At 43.3% G+C, this 14,279-nt stretch overlaps 1 protein-coding gene across 1 annotated transcript in view; it reads right to left on the reverse strand.

The window, feature by feature from the left end:
* LOC115111661 (LIM domain kinase 2-like) overlaps nucleotides 1–14,279 on the reverse strand; it is a 36,391-nt gene that overhangs the window by 13,332 nt on the left and 8,780 nt on the right. Inside the window, exons 2-4 of the mRNA XM_029637977.2 lie at nucleotides 11,347–11,443; nucleotides 5,288–5,423; nucleotides 83–192 (exon numbers count right to left, since the gene is read on the reverse strand). Of these exons, the coding sequence (XP_029493837.1) occupies nucleotides 83–192; nucleotides 5,288–5,423; nucleotides 11,347–11,443 (343 nt within the window). The remainder of the gene's footprint in view (nucleotides 1–82; nucleotides 193–5,287; nucleotides 5,424–11,346; nucleotides 11,444–14,279) is intronic.

Here is a 14,279-nt window from a genome sequence, read left to right on the forward strand (position 1 = left end):
ACTCAACACCATACTTACAAACAGAATCTGAACAAATAAAACCAACAACTCTGTGAGCAGTAGATAGTAAAACAACCCTCACCAGTACAGCTTGGATCGCTCCACCAAGGCGTAGGTGTCTCTGTCCTCGATGACCACCTTGCAGCTCAGACATACAAAGCATTCTGGGTGATACTTGTATTCTCCAGCCACCTGGAAGAACAGATAAAGGTGAGTTTGTCTCCTGACTTTGATCTTTCCCATGGTGTTCCAGGTCCAAGCAGAGAATTCTTCAGGGTGATCCTGCTGTGCTGAGCTGTGTTGTGTTGTACACTGTGTGGTGTTCTGTATTGTCCCGTGTTGTGTGCTAGATGGTGTCGTGTGTGTGTTGTCCTCTCTTTGTGGCAGTAACACAGTCAGTAACAGCTGCTCCACTCTCAGCCTGTCTGGAATCTGCTATGATGTCATCTACCTCCCAGCTCCCAAGCCCTGCCTTTTCCAATCACAGCACACCTCTTTCTGACACTCTCACCTCACACCCTCGCTTACTCATTCCCTTTTTATCTACTTTATCTACTGTCATCAACTTTTTATCCCTTTTATCTACTAACACACTCCCAATCTGTTGGCCCTGCACTCATGCTAAATTAAATCAACTTATCCACTATAGCTGTGAATTTCCAGGGACCACACAATATCACAATACGATATGCATTGTGCTTCTATACATTTCACAATTTATCATGATTCAAAATGTATTGCGATTTGATACAGAGATTGAATTGCGATTCAATGTTCCAAACATATTTCTCACTATGTCTCTGCTGCAGAAGGGACAATCGAGAGTCATAATAAAAACGAGTTTTGATAAGTCATGGGGGAAAAAAAGTGCTGAAAACATGTCACCTCAGCATTTAAGAAGATTGAGGCCAAGCTATAGGAGAAATACTGAAGTAGCTAACGACTAGCCGACTAGCTAACGTCAACTACCTAGCAAAAACTACCTTTTTTTTAAGGGGAGAATCAAGTAAAAAAAAAAATGTAACAAATTGCAAAACTCTACTATATTGATTTTTTTTTTACCCGATCCCCAGTATCCACCCTCTAAAGCAAGGGACAAGTACAAACAGGGCCTGTGCCCTAGCAGAGGTTCCTGAGGTTATACAATGCATTCGGAAAGTATTCAGACCCCTTTACTTTTTCCACATTTTGCTCCGTTACGGCCTTATTTCTAAAATGGATTAAATAAATAAAACATCCTCATCAATCTACACACAACCCCCCATAATGTCAAAGCACAAACAGGTTTTTAGAAATATTTGCAAATGTATTACAAATAACAAACAGAAATACCTTATTTACATAAGTATTCAGACCCTTTGCTATGAGACTCGAAATTGAGCTCAGGTGCATCCTGTTTCCATTGAACATCTTTGAGATGTTTCTACAACTTGATTGGAGTCCACCTGTGGTAAATTCAATTGATTGGACATGATTTGGAAAGGCACACACCAGTCTATATAAAGGTCCCACAGCTGACAGTGCATGTCAGAGCAAAAACCAAACTATGAGGTCGAAAGAATTGTCCATAGTGCTCCGAGACAAGAATGTGTCGAGGCACAGATCTGGGAAGGGTACCAAAAAATGTCTGCAGCATTGAAGGTCCAAGAACACAGTGGCCTCCATCATTCTTAAATGGAAGAAGTTTGGAACCACCAAGACTCTTCCTAGATGTGGCTACCGGCCAAACTGAGCAATCGGGGGAGAAGGTCCTTGGTCACTCTGTCAGAGCTCCTCTGTGGAGATGGGAGAACCTTCCAGAAGGACAACCATCTCTGCAGCACTCCACCTATCAGGCCTTTATGGTAGAATGGCCATATGGAAGCCACTCCTCAGTAAAAGGCACATGAAAGCCCACTTGGAGTTTGCCAAAAGGCACCTAAAGGACTCAGACCATGAGAAAGAATATTTTCTGGTCTGATGAAACCAAGATGGTGGTGGCAGCATCCTGCTGTGGAGATGTTTTTTGGAGGCAGGGACTGGGAGACTAGTCAGGATCGAGGGAAGGATGAATGGTGCAAAATACAGAGAGATCCTTGATGAAGTCCTGAGCACTCCGGAGCAGCTTCTCAGACTGGTGCGAAGGTTCACCTTCCAACAGGACAATGACCCAAAACACACAGCCAAGACAATGCAGGAGTTGCTTCGGGACAAGTCTCTGAATATCCATGAGTGACCAGCCAGAGCGGACTTGAACCCCATCGAACATCTCTGGAGAGACCTGAAAATAGCTATGCAGCAACTCTCCCCATCCAACCTGAGTGCTTGAGAGGATCTGCAGAAGAATGGGAGAAACTCCCCAAATACAGGTGTGCCAAGCATGTAGGGTCATACCCAAGAAGACTTGGGGCTGTAAACGCTGCCAAAGGTGCTTCAATGAAGTACTGAGTTAAGGGTCTGAATACTTATGTAAATATGATCCGTTTTTTTTTTTTTTTTAAATACATTTACAAACATTTCTAAAACCTGTTTTTGCTTTGTCATTATAGGGTATAGGGTGCATTTGGGGGGGGGGGGACAATTGAATCCATATTAGAATAAGCCTGTAACATAACAAAAAACATGGACAAAATCAAGGGGTCTGAATATTTCCCAAATATGGCCAGTAACTGAAAGATCGCTCGTTCTAATACCCAAGTCGACAAGGTGAAAAATCTGTTGATGTGCCCTTATGCAAGGCACTTATCCCAAATTTGCTCCAGGGGCACTGTGCTACTATGGCTGACCCTATAAAATAACACATTTCACTGCAATTGTCTGGTGTATGTGACAATAAAACCTCAACCGCTCCCCCAATTCTTTCTTTTTAAGGCTTGTGCCAAGACGCAAGCTCTTCCCCAGGTGAATTCAAACAGGGAATAACGTATAAGGAATGTGAAGATATTAATGAAAACCTGTAGTCTTTGAAGTAGGATAACCTTTTCCATTACCCCCCCTGCTGTTCATTGTATGCTGCTATGAGTAAGACTGTTGGGAAATGATATTGTTGCAGTTGCAGGCAGCAGTGAGATTAGGCTGGGTGATGTAAGCCATGTGTGCATCTGTGGCTGTGCCTCCCACCCTCCAGGCTGGAGCATTACCACACTGACCCCAGTCAAAAACAGCCTGAAGGAGCCACAGCTAGACACACATGGCTGTGTCATAGTCCATAGGTGGCAGTGTGTGTGCAGGCTCTCTCAGAGGGGAGGCTAGGCTAGTGTGCGTTTGTGTGTGTGTATGACCAACATGACTCCAGAGGAAATGTCTCTTACACAACACACTTGAGTTCATTTTCCCATCTCATCCAAATAAAAGGGAACAAAGAAGGATCTTACAACGTGTCAGATTTACAACGTGTCAGAACTGTGAAACGTGTTTTACAGTAAGCAAAACTGAAGAAAACAAATGTCATGCCATGATCTCCTAACTAGGAGAACTGAATGCAGTTTTGTGCCGTAACCTGCCCATCAAACACACAACGGTCATAAGTAGCTGCCTGCTCCACACTGCTCTCCTCTCCTGAAAGACCCAACATCCATATGATTTTACGCCGTGTTGGTTCGGCTGCTATCTAAGAGAAGCCTGCCAAATCAACTCTGACAGAAATACTTGGCATCTCGCTTTCAGAGCCAATGTGGCCAAGAACAAATAGAAAGGCCCATTGTGTGTTTTGCTTACTGGCAAACTTCTTGCTCTAAAAAAAGAATACTTTTGGGACCCCCTTTAATCCAGTTGAAGAGAAAGCATCCTTTTGTGACCAACAATTGTTTGTGCCAGCAGCAGTTTAATTTAGACCTGATTTAAATTGGGCCAATAACACTGTTAAAATGAAGTTCCACAGCACTCCAACCCCATGCATGAGGCATGGGCATTCCATAGCACTGATGAAACAACAAGAAAGCTAACCAATATCCAGCCTTCAGTGACTCTTCCATATCATAACCATGAGCTCATGGTCTAATCCTGGAAGATAAACATAGATTTGACAATCGCAGTAGACCATAACCATTCTAACCTCCCCTTAATAACAGATAGTCGATCTTTCAAAAACCATCCCCAATAAACAGTGTGGTGGTCTGGTGGTGCAGTGTGCGTAGTATCCATTGACTTTCCACCGCAGTGGACCGAATCAGGTGATGGACTGGCTCCAAAATCACTCCATGTTCTCAGTTTTCACCCCAAAGATTGTGCTGGAGGAAGTGAACTGTGGAGACTGTACAGAGACCAGAGCAGGGCCATGATGGGGGACCTAACTAATACACACATTGTTATGGGGAACCTAACTTCCACAGATTCAGAGAGAAGGTTCAGGTCCAGTTGGCGATCTTTCAAAGCAACCAGGATGCAAAGTATGGCTGCTCTGTGTGGGTGATTACTTGTTGAGCCATAGCCCAGCCCCCATGACCTCGTCTGTACATAAGTATTGACCTCAATCACCAAGGAGATGTTTGTTACAACACAGATGAGGGGCAGGGGGCAGGGGACAGGGGGCAGGGGTAAAGCTGACAGTTCCATCATTTGTGTACATAGAGGAAAAACAGATCCTATTAGACCACAACCCCCTGAACTCACATCAAAAGAACAGTGATTCACTGTGAACTGGTGTTATTTGAGTATGGCCCTACACATCTAACCTCTGAATACAATGGTAACCTTGACAGTTAATTATTATTCAAATATTATATTAATGTACAGCTTTGTCATTGCCTGGACACAACCCTTAGCCGTGGTATATTGGCCATATACCACAAACCCCCGAGGTGCCTTATTGCTATTATAAACTGGTTACCAACGTAATTAGAGCAGTAAAAATAAAAGTTGTGTCATACCTGTGGTATATGGTCTGATATACCACGGCTGTCAGCCAAATCAGCATTCAGGGCTCGAACCACCCAGTTTATAATTAAGCAATAAGGCACGAGGGGGTGTGGTATATGACCAATATAACACGGCTAAGGGCTGTTCTTAGCACAACGCATTGCGGAGTGCCTGGATACAGCCCTTAGTACATTGGCCATATACCACACCCCCTCGTGCCTTATTGCTATTATAAACTGGTTAATAAAATGTTTTGTCATACCCAGGGTATACGGTCTGACATACCAGGGCTGGAACCACACAGTTAATAACGGTTCTTCGCCAACACTGTCCTCTTCATGTTCCATGAGATCCAAGTGAACCAAGCTAGAAGCCTACTGCATCATAATACCTGATACTCTGGATCCTGGGCCAACCAGGGTTCATCTTGATTTCACACAGGGCAACTTACCATGGCAGGTCCAATCATGAGCAGAGAACAGCCGTGACACAGCTCCCCAAACTTCTCCCAGTAGTGTTTACGGCAGTACAGCTTGCCATTCTTCTCATAGTACCAGTTGGTCAGGTGGTCACAGCATTCCGAGCACCTGTGGATGGGAAAACACACTTCATGACCTCTGCAGGAAATGAAGGGAGTAGAGTGGACAGACAAATCCTTTCAGTGGAGACCATATCAAGCGTAAAGCAATCTGTTTCAAGGCCATTCAAAGGAGACTCACTACAAAGCCTGGGTGCATTATTTCAAAGACAAGTTGACAATCTCAAAGGCTTGTGTTAGATTCCTGAAAGATTCCAATTGAGCAGAGAGTCCACTCTCAAACAATGGAGTCTGTGAGCGTTCACGTATTGACTGAACTGAGAGATTTGACATACACATATAGAAACAAATAAACAAGACACAAAGCTAGAGCTGAAATACCTTACAAAAGACCCTGAAAGAAAACAGCATTTGACAAAGACAAATATGCTTAGTGTGCGATCGAAGTCAGGTAACATTGGAAATAGTTTAACCAACGCCAAAACAGTTAACCAGACTTGTCTGTAAACTTTCCCTCAACCAAACCTCAGCCAACAAAGTGAGTGTGGAGGTAAAAGTATGCTTTAATGAGAGGAACTGGCACATTAGACACAGTGCAGCAGAAGCCATTCATCATGTGAGAAATGACACTGGTGAACATAATACTTTCCACTCCCATGTTGCACTGGAGTGCAGCGGTTGCTTCAGGCCTTTCTTTAGGACGGTATGTACTCGTCTCCGATCGTCAGGTACGATGAAGAAGTAGGCTACCTTGTTCCTGAGACATGTCACGTCTCATTGGTGTGCTCCAGCACAAGGTGGGCAACACTGAGAACAGGGTGACTAGTGACTACACACACAGTGTCTACCGGAGGGATGTGGTTTCAGAGAAGATTGAAGCGATAAGCAGTAGACGGTGGGAAACAATGGTCATTAACCTCGTACTAAATACCAGCAACCAACACCAAACACTGCCCTCAGCCCTCCCCGTCCACAGCCACATTCCAGCATCTTAATGTGTTCCAGATGTTTCTGGAGAGGCTGCAGCACCTTTCTGACAGAAACCCTGACAACCATCTACAGCCCGGTGAAGGGGTATCAACTTAAATTGTGGTTAATACAATGATTAGACCAATTATCCTGCCATGCCACTACTCAAGAGCGGATTGATCCACATCCTTGACTGGAGTGAAACTTGGCAAATCAGGCAGAAAAGTATGGCTCGGACTTAGTCACGAAACGTTCAGAGTTAGGAATGCTGAAGTTGCAGAGAGAGCACCTTCAGGCGATGAGCGCACCTTCTGAAAGTTTCACAGGCTATGCAAAATGGTGGCACCAGGTTAAGCTGTGTCAGGCACACAATCAATTCCACACCTCTGTCAAAGAGATGAAGCCACTACACTGGCAACCCACTTACACAGACAGCTCCCTGTGAAGAAGAGGTTGCCAGTTCTGCATACTGACTGATATTCATATGGAGAACAGTCGGTACACTGGCAACAGACAAACACTGAGGTAACAGTCTTAACAAATATGCCAACCACCTGCCGGTCTGGGGATTTGCTGTAGTTTTGCCCACTGCTGGCCTGGGTCTGTGGATCACAGTGATCTCTGAACCCTGCAGTAGAGCTAATCCCAATTGATCAGCCTTTGGAGAGACAATCCACTCCTGGAGATTAGGTAAATCAATTCCCTTTTACAATGGTTCATTCTTTAACACAATGTTTATTACTGGGTAAACCTTACAGAGGTGGTTAATAGCGTCTGGTACATTGTGTGAGGAAATGCAGCCCACACACAGAAATGAAAGCAAGAATAGGTAAGCAGGAAAAGAGTGAAAAGGAGGTTTCCGGGCCTTCCTGTGCACAGAGGGATTATGTGGAAAAGCAGAGGTGGTCTGAAAGGCTGTCCAGATAAAGATCAACATTCTGACAGAATGTCGCCCCGGTTACAAAACGAGACTAAACAAGTGACAAAAAAAGGAACTGCATTTTAAAAACACTAGTCTTTGTCCTCCTCTATACTCTCCTCTGTGAACAACAGTTTAGTCTGCTAGCCAATCTGTGGTCAGTAGTAGTGTCCTACCTGCATATTGCCTGTGTACTCATGGCTGTCTGTTTGCTAGGCATGCACTGTATGTGAGTATTTGTGAGCAGCCCCGGTTGCTCTGTTTTTATAAACAGTCACGGAAACAGAAGGCAACGACGAACTACACTGACAAACACGCACGCGACAAGTGTGAAGAATGTGGTGCCTCGGACAGACGAGTCTCACAGGGGCTCCAGGTATGCTGCAGGGTAAACAACTTTCACTGTAAAACTGAACAAAGTAACCTTGGCTGGTCCCTGTTGAGTCACTGTGTCCTCCCTCTCTGTCATTCCAAAGCAACCCAATACCTCATGACAAACATTGGTTGTCAATCCCAGTGTAGGGGATGACAGATAACTGAAGATTACAGTCATGTCTCTGAAGAAATAATCGTTGTTTTGGCCTTTAGACTATCTGCCCTTACAAACACCTCAATCAGCAGAGTAAACAACACGGGTGCCATTTCTTATCCAATAAGGAAAAAAAAAAGAAAAAAAGGTGAGAGGAAGGACTGGTCCTCCAACAATGCTATGAACAAACACCAATGGGAAAACATTACTTATTCCATTTCCTCAATTCCACTATACCTGTGGAAGGCCAACTTTAATGCCTTTTGTTGTAGTGTACTAGAATCCATACTTAAGTTTTCTATGATGAAAACTGACACTAAGCACTAGGCCTATGAGGAAGCAGTGTCATAGTAATGCAAACAAGAAACACTAGTTCAAGATGCCATAACACGGAATTTAACCCGAAACCTCTCAAACTTTATCATATGTATTAATGGACTGCATGTACAACTTTCAATGTTAGCCAACTAAGATCCGATTTAATAACAACATATCAAGAACACAATAGCACACATTGCAATCATGGTTGGTATTGGTCAATGCAGGTCTGGCTGTTATCAAGGGACTCATGAGTAACCAAACCAAAGCAAACCAGCCAGAGCAGTGGCCACCAGATCATTGGTTAAGTGAAAGCACATTTTCATTTCAGAAGGCAACCAATGTAAACAGAGAGTAACAGTTCAAGTCAAAACACATCAACGTTACATTATTGGACCCCACAGACAATTAACAAGGGGAAAGTACTATCATTATGACTTGAGCCAGAAGGCTTCAACTCTTTTAGAGGACTAACATCGACTCATAAAGGACAGTCCTTTGGGACAACCCAAAATCCAGTTTTCCCTGGGAAAAACAAAGGACTCTGTGCAGTGTCGGGAGCAGCTGGCCCACGACTCTGAATCGCTGTCTAGGAATGCGGCAGCGGGGCACACACACTGTCTAGTCTGGTCTTTACCTATACATTCGTCTGAATGTCAGCTTTAATGGAACAGGGATAACGTCAGCCTTTCACAATGCTGCACAACTTGGGGGAGGTGCAGGACTGTGTGCACAATAGAACGGAGCCGGGGGTAACATGGAAAAGGAAACTACTGTAGTTGCTTTAAAGTTAGACAATGTCCCACACGGAGAGTGAAAGGAATTGTGTCCTCCATGGACAAAAGTTGTGTATAACATTTTACAAAAACAGGACTTTTGTCATCTCGAAGTACCAGAAAATGCGCAGATTTGGGGCCAGGGGGTCTGAATACTGAGGGCTAAACTCCAGCACAATTGGCTGAGCGTCAGTACGGTAGTCTGGCTCGATGGCGGTTTTTCCCAAAGCAGATGCTCCATCTAAAGTGTTAATTTCACAGAAAATGACTGAGGTGGTCTTGGGCAGGAACAGAGAAGGAGGAGGGGGAGAGAGAGACAAAGGGGCAATTCCACGGTAACAGAATGACGCAGAGACTGATTTTTCTATTTAAAAGGTTTGGACATCACAGTACAGCAGAGTACAGCACAGAGTACAGCACAGCAGAGTAAAGTATAGTTCAGTACAGTAAAATATACAGTACTCTAGTGTGCTCTACTGTACTAAACTCTGACCGATACGCCACTCTTCACTGTACAGTACTATACTCTACTTTTCTGTACGAACTTGTGAAACAGTAGTTTATGCCTGGTTAAAATTTGGACCGACCAAATGACAACTTCTCAACGTCCATGGACGTCCGGTGTCGGTCAGAGCTCAGCGGGTGAGAGGGTTGGTTACAGTAAATGGAAAGAGAGGAGGCTCATGGGTAGGTGTCAGTGATATTAACGAGAGAGCGGGGAGAGAGAGAGTTACCGATTTAGTAACAGAATGACTCATTTTAAATCATAAACCAAATTGTATCAGTAAAATCAATAACTAATTAGGTCTACCTTGTTACTTCTGTGAACTTCCATTATCCTCCCTTTTCATGAGGGAGAGAAATGTGAAATTTGACTTTCTGCTAGATGTTCTCTCAGACCCCTTTTCCATATGTTAGACCAGAAATCAAAGCCTTTACATAATCAAGATTTTTAGTATGGAAAATGGTTGAACAATATATATGCCTTAATAGAATCTTAGCTTTTATTATTCACCAAATTGGATGAACTTCACATGTTAAGTTCTCATGGGGCTTTTTACATGGAAATACCCAGACACAGACACAGCGAGAGAGTGAGAATTGCACAGCTGTATCAAGGACTTGGCTTTTGAACTGACACACGGTTCCGTGGTTCTATAAAAGGGCCATTATAGAAAAAGAGACCCAAATCGTGGGTTATATAAGGACACTGTTGCTGAAAATCTTTGTTTGAAATTTGAGTGCTTGGGCTAAGGAACACTCACAGATTTCAAGCTCCTTCTACCCAAGGGAGACTACTGAAATGATATGACATGAATTTGGCATCCTCTTAGGCTTTATTCCTAATTAATTTATTATATTCAGGGGGAATCCAGAGCTCTAGAAAAACAGCTCTACTTTATTCAGTTCCATTCAACTATTCATCAGTTCTATTCTTTCATTTGTGTTACGTCACGTTGTGTGCTGGATGGGCACAGTGAGTGTCAGAAATACACTCCCTCTCCTGATTATATGAACAGAGCTGCTGTGACTCTGCCCTCAATCCCAACTTTCCATTCCACAAAAACGCTGTGGGGCAAATCATCATCTAGACCATGACTCTTGGACTGCTTATCTAACTGAAGCACCATCATCATATCTATACATTCTCTTCTGGGAAAACAAAACCTGAGTGATCGTATTTCACAAAGAGAGCTTTGGGAGCTAAAAATTGTTTTTATTTGAGCGTCTGAACATATTGTCCTACCATATTGACCTCTGTTCAGCCCAAGTCTAGAGGGTTATCACTGGGGGCCAGTGACCGGAGAATGCCAGACAGTCTCAATCCTGACAATGACTAAGCCACAGGACGAAGAGAAACTGCCAGGGCCAAAGTCCACAAGGCTGGAGAGAGAGGTGGTGGGATCCTCTGTGTCCCTGTGACCCATGCAAATTCATGTGCGAATAATGCCTCATGTCTATTATTTTCCACCTTTAAAAAGGCAAAAGGAAAACAAATATCTACCACCTTAAAGTTGTTAACTTGTTGTACTAACTTCTAATTACAATGGTTTGAAGAAAAAAAAGTAGAATGGTGGTATCAGCAAATGGGATTTGAGTGATTAGATTTTCAATAAGTACTGTAATGGAGTTCTGCGTTACTGTAGAATAGTTTGAACACTGAACAGAGACATTCCTGCCGAAAATGATGAAACATTTCACAGGACAGGTAGAATTCTGTAGGACTACCCACAAGTCCATTTCTAAACATGTGCATACAGTTCCACCCCAAAGAATCCCTGAAATTGTCAAAAGCTGTATGTTGACCAGCAAAACAGTCCATTGTTGACGTCAATGCTGCTTATTTAATGTCAAAACAGTTCTAATGCGTAGTGCAAACAGCACGTGATTCCTACAATAAATTGTCAATTAAATAAAACAGTGAATATAACTGAAATCCACATTTAAAAGTATGACTTACTGAAAACAGGTATTGTGCCAAGTTCCTTGCAGAACCTTCACATTGAATGCATCTTGAATCACTCCTCCGCAACCCGCACAGTGGCGTCCATGTGTGCCTGTAGGGTTCAAGGATTTCGTTAAAGGAAAAGCATACTCTATCCATCCATAAAAGTCATATCACAGTAGCAACAAATTTCTGAATATGTTTTGTTGACTGAACAAAGGTGTGGCTCATACATGTGATGTTGATGTGAGCCATTTCCCCTCAGGGAAATAATTGTCATGGGCCCTTAGATCCTCAAAAAGTTCTACAGCTGCACCATTGAGAGCATCTTGACTGGCTGCATCACCGCTTGGTATGGCAACTGCTTGACATTTGACTGCAAGTCACTACAGAGGGTAGTGCGTACGGCACAGTACATCACTGGGGCAGCGCTCCCTGCCATCCAGGACCTCTATACCAGGTGGTTTCAGAGGAAGGCCTTTAAAAATTGTCAAAGACTCTAGCCAACCAAGTCATAGACTGTTTTGCTACTACACAGCAAGCGGTACTGATGAAGTCTGGAACCAAAAGGACCCCTGAACCCCCAAGCAATAAAACTTAAATAGTTAGCCAAATAGTCCGTGTAGCTATCTGCATTGACCATTTTTGCACTATTTTGACTCATCACATACGCTGCTGCTACTGTTAATTATCTATCCTGTTGCCTGGTCACTTCACCCCTACCTACGTTACATGACCAAAAGTATGTGGACACCTGCTTGTCGAACATCTCATTCCAAAATCATGGACATTAATATGGAGTTGATCTCCCATTTGCTGCTATAACAGCTACCACTCTTCTGGGAAGGCTTGACACTAGATGTTGGAACATTGCTGCGGGAACTTGTTTGAATTCAGCCAAAATACCATTAATGAGGTCGGGCACTGATGTCAGGCGATTAGGCCTGGCTCGCAGTCGGCATTCTAATTCATCCCAAAGGTGTTCGATGGGGTTGAGGTCAGGGCTTTGTGCAGGCCAGTCAAGGCCAGAAATTGGACAAACTGACTAGTTGGAAAGGTGGCATTCTATGAAGGTGCCACGTTTAAAGTTACTGAGCTCTTCATTTACGGCCATTCTACTGCCAGTGTTTGTCTATTGAGATTGCATGGGTGTGTGCTCGATTTCATACACCTGTCAGCAACGGGTGTGGCTGAAATAGCCAAATTCACTAATTTGAAGGTTGGTCCATATACTTTAGACCACGTAGTATAGATGTACAGTTGAAGTCAGAAGTTTACATACACATAGGTTGGAGTCATTAAAACTCGTTATTCAACCACTCCACAATTTCTTGTTCACAAACTACAGTTTTGGCAAGTCAGTTAGGACATCTACTTTGTGCATGACAAGTAATTTTCCCAACAATTGTTTACAGACATGTTATTTCACTGTATCACAATTCCAGTGGGTCAGAAGTTTACATGCACTAAGGTGACTGTGCCTTTAAACAGCTTGGAAAATTCCAGAAAATTATGTCATGGCTTTAGAAGCTTCTGATAGGCTAATTGACATCATTTGAGTCAGTTGGAGGTGTACCCATGGATGTATTTTCTACCTTCAAACTCAGTGCCTCTTTGCTTGACATCATGAGAAAATCGAGAAGACCTCAGAAAAAAAAGGTAGACCTCAACAAGTCTGGTTCATCATTGGGAGCAATTTCCAAATGCCTGAAGTTACCACGTTCATCTGTACAAACAATAGTATGCAAGTATAAACACCATGTGACCACCCAGCAGTCATACCGCTCAGGAAGGAGACGTGTCACCTAGAGATGAACATACTGTGGTGCAAAAAGTGCAAATCAATCCCAGAACAACAGCAAAGGACATTGTGAAGATGCTGGAAGAAACAGGTACAAAAGTATCTACAGTGGGGCAAAAAAGTATTTGGTCAGCTACCAATTGTGCAAGTTCTCCCACTTAAAAAGATGAGGCCTGTAATTTTCATCATAGGTACACTTCAACTATGACAGACAAAATGGGAAGAAAAAAAATCCAGAAAATCACATTGTAGGATTTTTTATTAATTTATTTGCAAATTATGGTGGAAAAACAAGTATTTGGTCACCTACAAACAAGCAAGATTTCTGGCTCTCACAGACCTGTAACTTCTTCTTTAAGAGGCTCCTCTGTCTTCCACTCGTTACCTGTATTAATGGCACCTGTTTGAACTTGTTATCAGTATAAAAGACACCTGTCCACAACCTCAAACAGTCACACTCCACTATGGCCAAGACCAAAGAGCTGTCAAAGGACACCAGAAACAAAATTGTAGACCTGCACCAGGCTGGGAAGACAATCTGCAATAGGTAAGCAGCTTGGTTTGAAGAAATCAACTGTGGGAGCAATTATTAGGAAATGGAAGACATACAAGACCACTGATAATCTCCCTCGATCTGGTGCTCCAAGCAAGATCTCATCCCATGGGGTCAAAATGATCACAAGAACGGTGAGCAAAAATCCCAGAACCACACGGGGGGACCTAGTAAATGACCTGCAGAGAGCTGGGACCAAAGCAACAAAGCCTAACACCAGTAACACACTAAGCCGCCAGGGACTCAAATCCTGCAGTGCCAGACGTGTCCCCCTGCTTAAGCCAGTACATGTCCAGGCCCGTCTGAAGTTTGCTAGAGAGCATTTGGATGATCCAGAAGAAGATTGGGAAAATGTCATATGGTCAGAAGAAACCAAAATATAACTTTTTGGTAAAAACTCAACTCGTCGTGTTTGGAGGACAAAGAATGCTGAGTTGCATCCAAAGAACACCATACCTACTGTGAAGCATGGGGGTGGAAACATCATGCTTTGGGGCTGTTTTTCTGCAAGGGGACCAGGACGACTGATCTGTGTAAAGGAAAGAAATAATGGGGCCATGTATCGTGAGATTTTGAGTGAAAACCTCCTTTCAT

This window comes from Oncorhynchus nerka, linkage group LG27 (genome assembly GCF_034236695.1).
Source record: "Oncorhynchus nerka isolate Pitt River linkage group LG27, Oner_Uvic_2.0, whole genome shotgun sequence".
Taxonomy (NCBI): domain Eukaryota; kingdom Metazoa; phylum Chordata; class Actinopteri; order Salmoniformes; family Salmonidae; genus Oncorhynchus; species Oncorhynchus nerka.